Consider the following 14,037-nt stretch of genomic DNA (forward strand, 5'->3'; position numbering starts at 1 on the left):
ATTGTTTTTATCTCCCACCTGTGACACCGTTTCGCAGACAAAGGAGAGAAAAATAAGGCGCTCGCCTCTGGCTATTTTTAAATAAGCAATTCGCAAAAAAATCCGAAGAACTTTGTTCTCAAAGGATGACGACAGTGGGAAGTGGATTGTCATGGGACACAGATCTGAATATTATTTTTAGAAGTTTTAAGGTAAAAACATGCTAAACGAATTGTAAATAAATATATATATATATATATATTCAGTCCCACGAATGATTCATTGTCGCGCATAAAACAATTATATGATAATTATGAAATAAATATATGCGAGAAGCATCGTGTAATCAGGGGATCAATTCCAAATAAACGAATGTTCAGTAGAAATACATAATTATGGCCGAGCGTAATTAATCGTGTTATGCATAAAATCGAGTACTTCGAGCGAGATTATCGCACGAGATAGAAGAAATATCGTTCTCGCGTAATTTTCATACCGGCTCGGTCGCGATCATATCGCTCAACGCGAGTTTATAATTACATCGAAATCGATGGGGCCGACGATGGCTTTGCGCCAGCCAATTGAATTGTCGCGGCGATTGCTGGGCGGACTAATTTCTAGAGAGACCTCGTTATTAACGCGCGGCTATCGATTTAAATGAAATTTCGATCGCCGTTCGAGAGCAAGAGCTCGACGCCTTTTGCGCGACACGCCTCACCAAATATCGCGCACTTTTACCCGCGTCCCCGCCTCCCTTCCCGAGATTTTCTTCCACGTATATATACGGCAGCACGAAGAGGGGCCACCTATATATGCAAAGTCAGCGCGATTCGTGCGCACCCCCGATGCCTAATGAATTAAGAGAAAGTGGCGTGCGTTTCTTTGCATTACAAATTTTCTGCCTAGCTTTTACTACTTTACATAACACGATTGTTCCTTCTTTTTATCATGCACAAAAACACACTGGCCGCGAAGGGGGGTTGCTGCTCGTTCGTGAATCGCCGCGCGTCGTAGTACGTTACCACTTCATGAAATTTTCATCACTACCTTTTGTTTATATTTTACCTATTATACCCTCGTTTACAACGCAGATGCTTGGGAAAGGTTTAATAGGCAATATCATCTCATAACTGTATGTCTAAATTTACGTTGCAATTTCATAATCCGGCAGCCTCGGCCGTTACGTCAAACATTTGCGGTAATAATGGGGCAGTTAGCGATTTACTGCGTTATCCTCATGAATATTAACGTTTATTAACGGCTCGCCGTTACCTAAATACTATTCCCGATACCCGCGCACGCGAATTTCTATATGCCTCTTCGTCTTTTTCGTGCCGCGCGCCAGACTGTCACCGGCGGCGATTCGAGCGTTCTGGAAAGTCGGAATTAAATTGCCCGAGCGATTCAAAATTACGAATATTCGCGTACTTTGCACGAAAGTGCACGCGGTGCACAAAAGGTGCCTTTGCGTATCACGGCAAACGCTCGTAAAAAGAGAAATTCTCCCTCCTTCGTGGATTTCGCTATTACCGCGATTTAAAAATGAGAAAACAGCACGGAAACGATCCGAGAGATTATGATAGATGCACGACGCTTTCTATATCCTTCCTTTCTCTGCGCGATACGTTACACTTTTCTCGTGCTCATGTTTTAATAGTTAATTCGCCGTGATGCGGGATGAAGTATGGGCCGTCCTACTTATATCTCGGATGTTGATAAATGCCATTTTTCGTCAGGCCGATATTCCTATATCTCGCAGAAAGTAGCATTTTGATGGCGTAAACGGAAATATCTTTATTTCGCGAATACAAGATCTTTACTTTAAATGCAGAATGAATTTTTTACTTTCACCAACATAATGCATTATCTCTCGGCGCCTTTGTGATAATTAACAACAATTTATTCATTATTAAGAAGATTTATGTGAAACACTTTGGATGTAATAAATTAACTTTTTCTGTTGCAGAATTCTCGTAAATGACCTCATAGTCCGACCACGATGTCGTCGACATTATTACTGAATTGTAAGTGCAATTTTCGAAATCTAAATCCATAAAAATCTTTTATTCAACACAAATTCTTTTATTCATTTTACGTGTACGAATTTTTTAATTTTTATTACTCGAACCATACAGGCGTTCTGGCGGCATGGCTGCTCGTCACGATAGGTGCGATCACCGTGTCCATAGATCGCGCTGACATTAAAACCGTAAGTATAGCCAAAAAGAGTTTCCTACAATTTCCGTATTATTATTTTTTGTTAATTATTGCTACTGCATTTTTATCATTGTTGCATAAGAAACCTTATACTTTCTTTTGCGATGGCCAAGATAACGCTGAGCGTCAGAAAGTTATGATAATAGCATTCTTTGAAATCCTTTGTAATGAAAAATTTCTTCTACACAGACTGTATATTTTTCTCACGTAATTAATATTAAATGTTTTGACTCGTTCCGACATTAGAGCCTCCTCTTTCTTTTCGTGTTATTGCTTTCCGTCAAATTGAGTTTTTTACAGTCTCAACCAGCAATCTATATTTTTATTTAGGTTCTGTTTACATTCTATCTAGTTCACTGTACTGTTTTATGGTCTATTTCTTTTTTTTCTGTTCACCTTATTGTTTTACGATCTATCCTTGCTCTAATCATTTTATTGCTTTTACTACGTAGACATCGTAGTAACTGCAGTTTTACTGGCGCCTTACCTTTTGCATATGATTTTTCATTCATGATCGTAAATGTATAATCTTATATATGTACGCAATAAAATTATTAAAGTTAATAACTTATTGGCGCAATTTTATTGCGTAACTAGTCACGGAGTCGAGTCACAAATTCTCTTCATTTTCATTTCATTGAGATTTTATATGCGCTTTAACCGGAAGCATGCGCGGGTTCTGATTTACTACTTTGAAAACGGAATAAGTTGGGAAATCGCTGGAAGATAGTTCGCTCTACCAAGGCCGATTACCTGTACTTTACGAGCGTCACAGTGTGCACGCACGTCCATCATTCGTTAACGGGATATTTCAAAACTTTAGATTGGATTCCGCAATGTTATTAAAAATATTAGTGGCGCGCGAGCAAAATTCGTGGTTTTATCGCCTCTGCGAATGGATTGGGAAAATAATTTGGAAATAGCGTGCTCCCGAAGCCTCGCACATTTATTTTTTGATTACACAGACCGCCGCTTGTATGCGATGGCGGGGAATAACAGTCTCTTACACTTACGATTTTCTCGTACCTCCGTCGCGGTGAAACTGGAACAGGAACCATTCCATTAACCTCTCCAGGAAGTTCGAGTATCGCATTACTATTGTCGTCGCTATGGCGTGAACGAAAGTTGTGTTTGATGCACCGTGTATAGGGAACGTACACGAAAGCTTTATGACAAGGCTATATAACAAGTTCCTCCATCACGGCACAGTAGTCTAATGGATCGTCATCAGAAAACGATTTTTGTTGTAATATAAATAGAATTAAAAAAGTAAAAAAAAAATTTATTATATAAAAAATTATTAAAAAATATTTTTTAAAATAAGTAAAGTTAAAATATTATCGCAAATATTCCATATTACAATACAAATACAAAATATTATTCCGAAGTCAGAGAAATAAGAACATCACACACGCAAATTTTATTGATTTAATTATCCTCGATGTTTAATTTTCGATGATTAGACGTCTGGTATATTCGATACAAATTTTCCTATATATTTCCATTTCGAGAACTAAAGCTCAAGCTTCGATCCGCAGCCACCAACACGATCGTCGATGATCGCGAATGGATGGCGACCCCTGACCAATTCCTACGAGGAAACGATCGGCACCAACGTATCGCCGTCGAGCCACCTAGAGAAGAACGTCCAGGTGCATCCCGTCCTGAGTAAATTTCAGGAGCACATGGCGACCTCGGAGAAACTGAAGCCGTTGCGTAAGGGCAAACCGCCGGTGCACGAGTACAGTCCGCCGAGTATACTCGGCAGTTTCACGGTGTTCGGACACGCGGCGACGAAGGCGCGCGGCGAAACCAAGACGCCGAGCAAGCACGTGGCTACGGAGACCCGGGAGTACACGTTCCTGATACCGCCACCCAAGGACGCGTATCGCTTCGAAGTGAGCCAACACCGCAAGCCGGTCGTGCGCGACAGCGGTGCCTACTTGCCGAGGCAGCCACCACCGCAGGCGTCAGCCTATATCGCGGCGCAGAATGTCCATCAGCAACCGCCGGATACCATACGCGCAGCGACCTACTTCATCAAGGGTTTCTCGAGCAATCGCCCCTACGTCCCGCCGTTCGCCATGCCGCAGGCGTTGCAGCCACCGCGCCAACCGGAGAAAACGTTCGAGTCCCTGAAGGTCGCCAACAGCGCGAAGCCGTACTTCCAGCCGCCTGGCGCGGAGATCCCGAGCGACTTCGGCAAGCAAAAGATCGGCGGCGACGGAGATATTTACAGATATCCGGCGCAGTCTCACAACTCGCAGGTGATAAGCTCGGCGAGCACCGGCAACTTCTACAGCCAAGTGAATCATCCCGCGAATCACTACAAATCCACCTACGAGCGAGACCCCGCCTTCCTGGTGCACGAGAGTCACGAGGTCAGCTACGCAACGCCACCCGGCACGTACAGCTCGTACAGCTTCCGGCCCTCGTTGCCGTACGAGACTCTGCTGCCGCCCTCGATCTACTCGTCAACGCCACCGTCCACCACCGCCGTCACGCGGAATCCTGCCAGCAAATTCGGCCAGGCTAACGACGCGACTCGAGAGCAGAACTACAACAAGCGTCCGGAGCCGGGAACGCGTAACAAGCAAGAAAAAGGCGGTCAGACCGAGTTACCTAATCCGAGAACTACGAGCACTTATTACGTGGCGGAGCACCTGGAGCACACGCCGCCCACGTGGCCGAAGAGCAAATACACGTCCGACAACATCAACGAAGTTCTGCCGAAGGAGAATCCGCCGAGCAAGTTCAGTCAAGAGGTCGTAAACCAGAATCAGATTACGCAGGGCCCGAAGATCGTGTACCATAGACCGCAAAGCTCCTTCGAGCCCGTTGAGGTTTACCCGCCGACGACGATACCGAATTACGAGACGCCGGAGAGCATCTCTCTGAAGCACTTCAATGAGCAACAGTTTCTGCTGCAGCAGCAGCTGCTGCTGCGCGACCGGCAGAGACTGGCGGAGCAGGAGCGCCAGCAGAAATTGGAGATCGAACGGCAGCAGCAGGAGGAGCTGAAGAAGCAGCAGGAGCAGATTGATCAGCTTGCGCAACGGGAGAACGAGGACGAGGAGGCGGCTAGATTTACGGAGTCCGCGAAGAATCAGTCGCAGGATGTCGCGAAGATCTCGGGCCAGCCGTACGCCGTTCAATTGGCGCAGTACGAACCGCAGGTCACCACGGATGGAAATATTCTGGTGTCGCAGCCTGGTATTTACAATATCGAACAGTTGAGACTTCAGCCTCAGGTAAGATCTTATTTTATAATTTGTCGCCCTGTCGTTTTAATTAAATGATGAATAAATATCACGAAAATTAAATGGAAAAGTTACGAGGAGATAAAATATTAAATCGTAAAATTCTTTCAGCAGAAATTTACCATCCTACTTGAAGTAAATTAATTCAATCCAATCAAATATGTTCAATAATTCATTACGCTTATTGGTTCTTTGCTACTTTCCTACTAATATAAAAAATAGGATATAAAAAAAAGAATTCTGAATTGTCTATCGTAGGTATCTCAGTTCCCGGAGAATCAGGTGAATCAGAATTATCAATACCAGCAGCACTACCAGAACGGGTATCAGGAGCAACAGGTCCGTTATCGCGAGCCCCAAACCGAGACGCGGCCGTACCGTCCGCAGAAACCGTCCCGCGACCCGCAACGGCGCAAAAAGCCGACGGCCACGGTGGTCGCGCACGAACTCTCGCCGACGGATCCGCCGAGCCAGCCGCCGGATACCGCCATTCCGTTGACCCTGTACGCGGAGGATGTGCCGATTCAGACGACGGTGGTACCGGAGGTGCAAACCGCGCCAACGGCGACGACGCAGAGGTCCAGAGAAAGGACGCGTCGGCCGGCCGTACCCAATCGACGAAGGAAACCCGCGACGACGACGCAGGAATCCGTCACTACGTCCTACCCGGAGGAGGACTACCTCAAGTACAATAGGGAGGACGTGCAGCACAATAATCAGCACGACTCTTCGCGTAGAAGACGAATAAAACCCACCACCCAGCCGAATTACAACGAGGACGCGGAGAAGAGGGGAGGGAATGTCAGGAAACGACCGAGCCATCGGACGAAAGTGAGCCACGACGAGTCGTACGACGCGCAGATCGTCACGGAGAATGTGCCCGTCTCCCTGAACGCTTACGGACAGACCACGGAGCCGAGCTACGAAGAGAACAATCAGTTCGCGACGAATCAGCCGGGCGTATCGTACGTGACGGGCCAGCCGATTAATCAGTATTACGACTACGCCTCGCGGCAGAATGAGGGTTACCGCGAGGATCAGCGCGAGGACAGCGCCGTGCCGCAACAGGCGCCGGAACAAGTGTCGGAATACCTCACGGAGATCAGCCGCGGCAAGGTCGAGGATTACAACGTTGACACTCGTCAACAGAACGTGAACATCGCCACCAACATACCGCTGGAGGATCTCTACGTGAAGACCGACGGTAATTATTACGATCGCGCGACCACGGACGCGCCGACCACCGCGACGACGACGACGACGACGACGACGACCACCCCGCAGCCGGCGACGCAGGCACCGCAGGTCGTCACCTCCACATCGAGGTCGCACAAGATCCGCCCGTTGAGATACGGCAACGCCACCCGACCGCGTTTCAGCATCAAGGATTACAAGAGCCGCATGGATTACAAGAACAGACTGAGCTCCACGACGGAGGTGGCGCCGACGCCGTCCAGCGAGGCCTTGACGCGCGGTCCGCACATCAGGCAGAGAACGTCGAGCGCGAAGAGTCAGCAGACGCAGCTGACGGGCGACAATGTCCGCGAGACCACCGGCAGATACAAGTACGTCTCCAGGGTAAACTATCGAACCACCACGTCGTCCCCCACGGCCACTAGGGAACACGATCGATACTCGGAGGAGAGCGCGTCGTCGACGACCGAAAAGACCAAGTTTGTGCCGAAGAGACGACCGATCAGCGGCAACGTCTACCGAAGCAGAATTGCCTCCACCACGACCAGTCCCACGCGAACGCAGATCAGCGGCGAGACGAACGTCAGGCAGAGCTCGGCGCGACCCGAGAACGTGTACTCGTCGTCGATACGCAGACGGCCGATCATGAAGAGCAGGCTGCAAAAGGAGAGCAACGCGGATAGCAGCAAACGGCAGGAAGAGCCCACGGAGATGGCCGCCGAGGAAACCAGTTTCTACTCGACCGCCTCGTCGACCGGTCGTCTCGTGGGCAACGAGATCGTCAGCGAGAAGGGGGAGGCGGCGTCGGCGGTGAAACTCGGCGTGCAGGAGAGCAAAAACCAAGGAAAGACCGTTTCGCAAAACGAGGAGACGAGAGCGGCGGCGCCGCCGGCCGGCGACGATCGCGGACAGATTTCGAGCGACGAGACCGGCGACGAGCAGACGGGTCGAGTCGCCGAGAAGCCGGAAAACGCCGCGACCGCCGGAAGCGAGGACAGCTCCGCGGCGCGGGAGGGAGGCGAGCCGGAAGCCGCGGAGACCACGACGAAGTTCGACGTGCAGTCCGACGAGGAGGAGCTGTTCGCCAAGGCGTCGCAGAGCGTGGCGGACCTGACGAGCTCCGCCTCCGCTCTGTACGACAAGCCGGGCATGTTCAAGGCGGTCTCGCCGGAGAGCAGGCTCGTCTCGTCGCAGTTCAAGATCACCACGGACGAGCCGACGTTACCTATCGAGGCCTTCTTCCAGGAGCTCTCGAAGAAGAACTGATGACTCGGGGTAAAGCTCTCTCTCTCTCTTTCTCTCTCTCTCTCATTCCACCGCGAGCAAATCGCGTCGAATCGTAGCACACGCGATCGACAATCGCGCTTCGAGGAGCAACGAGAGGAAACCGTAGGAGTACCCGCGAGCTTCCTTCGAGAAGCGAAACACATCCGAGATTTATTTTCGATAATGGTTTCGTAGGAAAACCTATATTTCAAAAAGAGAATCTGAAAACATTACGTCGGAAAAAGATCTACAGATTTCTCGAGGCATTCTATTACTTGGTCTATAAAAACGCTAAACGTAGAAAGTTTCGAGAAACTGGAGGAACTTATACCTTATGTGCACCGTAGTCTTATACGTACTTTAATTCCGCTTCTAAATTATTGTCATCGCGCCGTCGTTTCCATCGTAGAAAATTAAAACGCGCTCAGGGCACGTCGAGCGCTTCTAACACACTATCATCATTTCGAACGTACATACATAATTTCCTATAGATATTAGAAAAACAAAGGGATAATGATTAAGTGTCACAGCGAAAACGCGGTGGGAGAGAAGAAGCGCTGCTGCTCGACGAAACTCACTCGGTGGAGCAGTCGCGCTTTTTTTCTCGCGAAAGAAAGCTCGGCAGGACATTGCGTGTGCAATAACTGTTAAAAAGCGAATTATTCGACCTACTCGTGTCCTGCAGCAATATCCCTCGTATACGTTCTTTTTATGTATTTTTACGTTAGGTGATACTCGTAAAAAGAGAGAGATACCAAAAGCATATTTCGCGAATTAGGCAACGTAACGATAATGATCATTGGGAAACGCCTTATTAGTGTAAGCATGCGAATCATCCCATTGTGTATTTATTTAAGAGATCATTCCCGAAATCATTTCTCGTCATGACATCGGAACAAAGGAACTAACGAATGCGCTACGAGATATTGTAAATATAAGTACGTAGCATAGAACTTTCAGAGTTGCTCCCAGCAGCTAGATTCTGTAACTCTTAACGACAATGTCGTTATCGTTAGATTGTGTCATTTTGCAGGTAGAATATATGGTGAAAAATAGCTGCGTTAAAAGTTACAGAATCTAGATTCTCGGCAGAAAATCGGTATCGAATTTTATTAAAAAAAAGACAAGAGATACTTTAAGGTCGTAAAAAGATTTAGCAAATTATTGCTATAAGTAGATTCTTCGAATTTTCTACAAGCATCGCATTGTTTAGCAATTAGAAATAACCATTTTGAAAAAACTGCCACATTTCGAATTATTACGCGGAGACCAGAAATTTTGTTTACCAAGAATTCATAATCCTGCCTAATCCTATATTCATAAGTATTTTGTATGCCGATATAGATAATTTAATATTTTTATATTTGATTAAAATTTAAGAAATACGCACTTTAGGTATTATATTTTTCTAAATAAATATAATTTTATCAATTAATAAAGATATAATTTATATGCAGAGAATCGGATGCTAAATAAAAATATATATCTGGAAGCACATTTATATAATTACATAACGTAACGCGTGCGCATGTAACGATACGATCGATATGTTCATTGTACTTACGTTATTTATATGTATTCATATATAATATTGTTTTATATATAATATCGTTTTATATATTGTAAATAAATCGGATTAGATCAAACGCAGCGGGACGTAAAATAAAGGCACCCTAAAAACTTACTAAACTTACCTCAACCTCGACGACGGAAATTAAGGGACACTTCAAGCTACAAAGGGCCAAGCGCATGTTATAATAAGACAACGCCGTTTGAAACACCGTAATCACCATTTGATTTAATGATTCGTTTAATATCGTTCAACTCTATATTTGAGTTACGGCGAATGCGGTTACATACGTATAATCGTCAACAAGTAAAATACTATTTCGGAATATCTCCTTTACAACGCAAGAGCAAAGTCCCCTAAAGCACAGCGCGATCTCTCCGCTGAAAGTTTTAAAGAGACAAGCTGGGAGATGGATTTGCAAAGATATACAAATACTTTCTTGCGTGCACGACGGTAAGTATCTGGCTGTAATAGATTTTCGTATCGTATCGGAGTTTCTAGAGCGACATCATTTCATCCAACCTTCCCCCCCCCTTAAAAAAAAAACGAAAACATATATTCTACAAAAAGCAATTGGACATCACGAGCGGGAAATATTAATGTACAGTACAGTTTTGTACTCACGATACCTTGCGATACATTCCGCGCGTTTCCGAGGTGCGCGGAAAGGATCCGAAGTACAGAATAGGCCCTGCGAAACTAGCGTTCTAGGTACGATCTTGTCGAGTATATTCTAGAATTTAGTTGGTAGGACGAGACAGTATTTTACCCGTCTCGATACTATTTGAAGTTACTCTCTCTCTCTCTCTCTCTCTTTCTCCCCCTCCTCTCTCGATGCTTCCTCCCTGTAGAATCGAGTTACATCCTCCCTTTTCGCCAATTACATACGTATACGGGTTATTACTTCGAACATACCTAATTTAGAATTATGCACAGGTCATCGTCTTACATTTATATACCGTCTCACATTTATATATCATCTCACATTTATATACCGTCTCGCATTTACGTACCGGCTAATACCGGCGTTACTTTACGTACTCACACGTACACGTGTATATGTATATGCCTACAGTACGTAATTTTACGCTGGCTGAAGTTTTGTGTATATCGTAAAACTCCATATAATTGACAGTTAAAGTGTTTTACAGTAACTCGAGGTACATACAGTACGCGTATATACAACAGTATCAAACTATAAGACGAAGTAGGCACACGCACACTAAAATATAGATATATATATATATATAAAGGGGAGGACGGGGCTATTCGGAACCCGGGGCAACTCGGAACTCTCGCTATATCTCGAATACCGCATTACCGAATGTAAGCGTCATATAACCATAAATGTCAGGCTAAAAAGGCAATTTACAGATAAAATCCAGTTTGACATTCGGTAATGCGGTCTTCGAGATATAGCGAGGGTTCCGAGTTGCCCCGGGTTCCGAGTAGCCTCGTCCTCCCCTATATATAATATTGTAATATATATATTTGCACTATACCTGCTGCAACAGCGCCGAGTGAGCAAAAGACATGGACGTCGCGGCTAACTATCGCACGCACATCGGCAATATCGCATACCGAAGCATGAAGACCCACATACTCGACGATACAAAAGGAGACGGCAAGGTCAGCCGACAGAACGGCAAAAATTTAATATTGGATAGATGTTGATTTTGTGTGTTTGTGTGTATGTGTGTTAAATAATCTATCAACATTCCAACAAATAGTAACCTGGGCTGCATTGCAAATCTATAAAATGCGGCAACACACATCTCGACTTAAAGTATCGATGAAAACGGGACGACCATTATATTTTCGAACGACAGTAACATAAAATTAATCAGTAGCAATATTAACGTTATCTCTGAAGCTAACGTTGGTAGAAAATCATTCGTCATGATTCACATGGTTTAACATGCGATGATTGGCTTTCGAATGCACAGCGTGAATCGCCGCGTCAAACAGCGTACATATACCTGCTCAGTGGTTATTTCAACAAAAATACACGCGCATTATAAATGAAAGAACGAAAAGCGGACGTAAAAGCGCATCACTTATTTGAGGAAAGTTAGGATATTAATCGCTTTAAAAAAGTTCGCCGTATCGTCTCCGTGTCTTTGTCTCCGGGCAGAGCCATTAATATTCCAAGAGGCGGCGAGACAAAAGTGAACCAAGCCAACGTGTGAAACGCGGAACTTAAAGGCACCTTTACGTGTGCTCGAGAGATTAATTATTACGACCAGGGATAATGGGACTTTTATATGAGGAATGCAGCTGTAAGGTGATTATATATTGTTTCTTTTTTTTTTTTTTCAAAGGGAAAATACTGATACAGTTCTTACACTTAATTATCTTTTTATCAGAAGACCATTTGTATCTCGGACTGGTCTCGCGAAATGTTGTTGCTTTCGCGTGAAACTTTAATATCTCATTCTGCACTCGCGGAATATACATACGGAAAAACGAAATGAAATGAATTTCGTTGATTGGAGACATGTAAATTTTATTTTCCCAACATTTCATTTCAATAACTCGCTGCACTGTTCCGTACACAATTGCCACGGAATATCGTTAACCGAATTGCACTGTATACAATCCGATGTATCCATTATGCTTTCGCGTGTGCGTGTGCGTGTGTGCGTGTGTGTGTGTGTGTGTGTGTGTGTGTGTGTGTGTGTGTGTGTGTGTGTGTGTGTGTGTGTGTGTGTGTGTGTGTGTGTCGTGTGTGTGTGTGTGTGTGTACCTTCAAAACGTGTATCGGTCTTTTAAATTAAACCGCTTAGAGTTTACACATCGCCGATAATACCGTCGACGGGAATATGTAATTTTACAGTCAGATGTCTCTGGAAAATAGGATGAAGACAGCGAGTGGCTTAACCATAGCCGGTAATATACTATTACATACGAGGGGCAAGCAAGCATTATACGGACCGCACGATGCACATTTTATACGTATCAGCGTTACAAGGGAGAATTTTTAAAACAAAATTTCGGCCAAAGTCGACTAGTCCTTTTCTTTATGCTAATGCGTTCAGTCTAGTGTCCTGAATATAACTTTCTTCTAGTCGAGATGTCTAACGCGATGCGTCCGTACAACACTGTGTACATCACGCATCGCTTCGTACTTTAGTAAAAAATATAAAAAAGGTAGCGTCTCGTGAGAATAAAAATTGGTTAGTTTAAAACGTACTAGAAAAAGAAGTTGCAGTGCCTCGTGTATATAAATACGGATGTAATATATATATATACATATATATGTATATGATTTATGGAAATATTTCGTACGTTTAATTCTTTTAGACAGTGGTACGTGTTATGTAGCTCAAGCTGATATCGATATATTTTCTATCTATACGCCTATTAACGATTAACCGATCGGCCTGTCCGTTTCGCGCTCGATTGCATTAATCTTTGTTACATCGCGGGGAGATTTGCAAGTCATGACACTCGTAACTTGCATACAGCCAGCGGTAATGCATTTCTCCGATTGAAGCGGAAAACGCAACGTCGTCCCGCGAACTTAGACACGCGATCGCGATCGAATAATATATTTTATTATATGCTATATTAAATTATTGCATCTCATGTAACACGATAAAATATATCTAAATTTAATATTTTAATATTTTAAATACAGTTTAATATAATATATGCTGAGTTAGAGTTGATCAATAATAAAATAAACTGAGAGAGCAATTTAACGTTAACATTCGAAATTTATAAAATTTCCATCTCCAACACTTATAACTCTTACATCGTAAATTTAGGACTAAAATTATGAAATTTTTATTCGATAACTTTCCTGCTTTCTCTCATCTATCATTTTAACGTTCGATAAATCTTAATAAATCTTTTTACTTCATGTCTTCGGAACATTATACGTCCTGTCACTTCTTTTCCTTATTTTCTTTGACGTTCGCGAAATCTGTCAATTTTCGTAAACGTACTTAATCTAATAGCACACATCTCGAAGCGAATCTCTTACCTCGACAATCGTCACTTTTCCGCTCACGTCATCGCGCTCCAATCGTGTAAATGGCTTTTCGCGAAAGCGATCAACAGTGGACGGTCGATCGGCCGATTGGTTAACGCGATGCACTTATAACACTTTCAAGCGGGTCTCCCTATGCTACGACCCTTTTTAGAATTTCCATATGTGGCTTTGAGACGTTGGTCCACTTAGTTTAGTACGTTATTATCACCTTTTATTTTAATGTAAAACGAGGCCCGCGTGCGTCCGAGGCTCGCCTGTAACGCACGCGAACGTGGGCTTGAAGCCTAGAATAAACATCGATCTCTCTCACGCTGCGATCGCGAATGGATGATAGGTGGTCGGGAATCGAAAACCGATATTAATTCCGGGCGGCGGCGGTATGTAATCCTTTCCTAGTTGCATCGCAAAACTTTTAATCGTATCACCGCGAAATACATAAATCACGGGAGGAGGGGGTATATAATCCAATACATTAATCGCATTAGCACCGGTATTTTTCGATTCGAGAGAGTTGCTCAGCAACGGGCGCACTCTCTCTCTCTCTCTCTCTCTCT

At 44.5% G+C, this 14,037-nt stretch overlaps 1 protein-coding gene across 1 annotated transcript; it reads left to right on the top strand.

The window, feature by feature from the left end:
* The first annotated feature begins 1,971 nt into the window (after positions 1 to 1,971).
* On the top strand, positions 1,972 to 9,329 carry LOC105451159. Its single transcript, XM_011691438.1, has 4 exons — positions 1,972 to 2,003; positions 2,115 to 2,188; positions 3,735 to 5,447; positions 5,715 to 9,329. Exons 1-4 carry the CDS (start codon positions 1,979 to 1,981, stop codon positions 7,914 to 7,916), a joined length of 4,014 nt encoding a protein of 1,337 aa, XP_011689740.1. The 5' UTR covers positions 1,972 to 1,978; the 3' UTR covers positions 7,917 to 9,329.
* Positions 9,330 to 14,037: the final 4,708 nt, after the last annotated feature.

The sequence above is a fragment of the Wasmannia auropunctata genome, unplaced genomic scaffold (genome assembly GCF_000956235.1).
Source record: "Wasmannia auropunctata unplaced genomic scaffold, wasmannia.A_1.0 LD336053.1, whole genome shotgun sequence".
Taxonomy (NCBI): domain Eukaryota; kingdom Metazoa; phylum Arthropoda; class Insecta; order Hymenoptera; family Formicidae; genus Wasmannia; species Wasmannia auropunctata.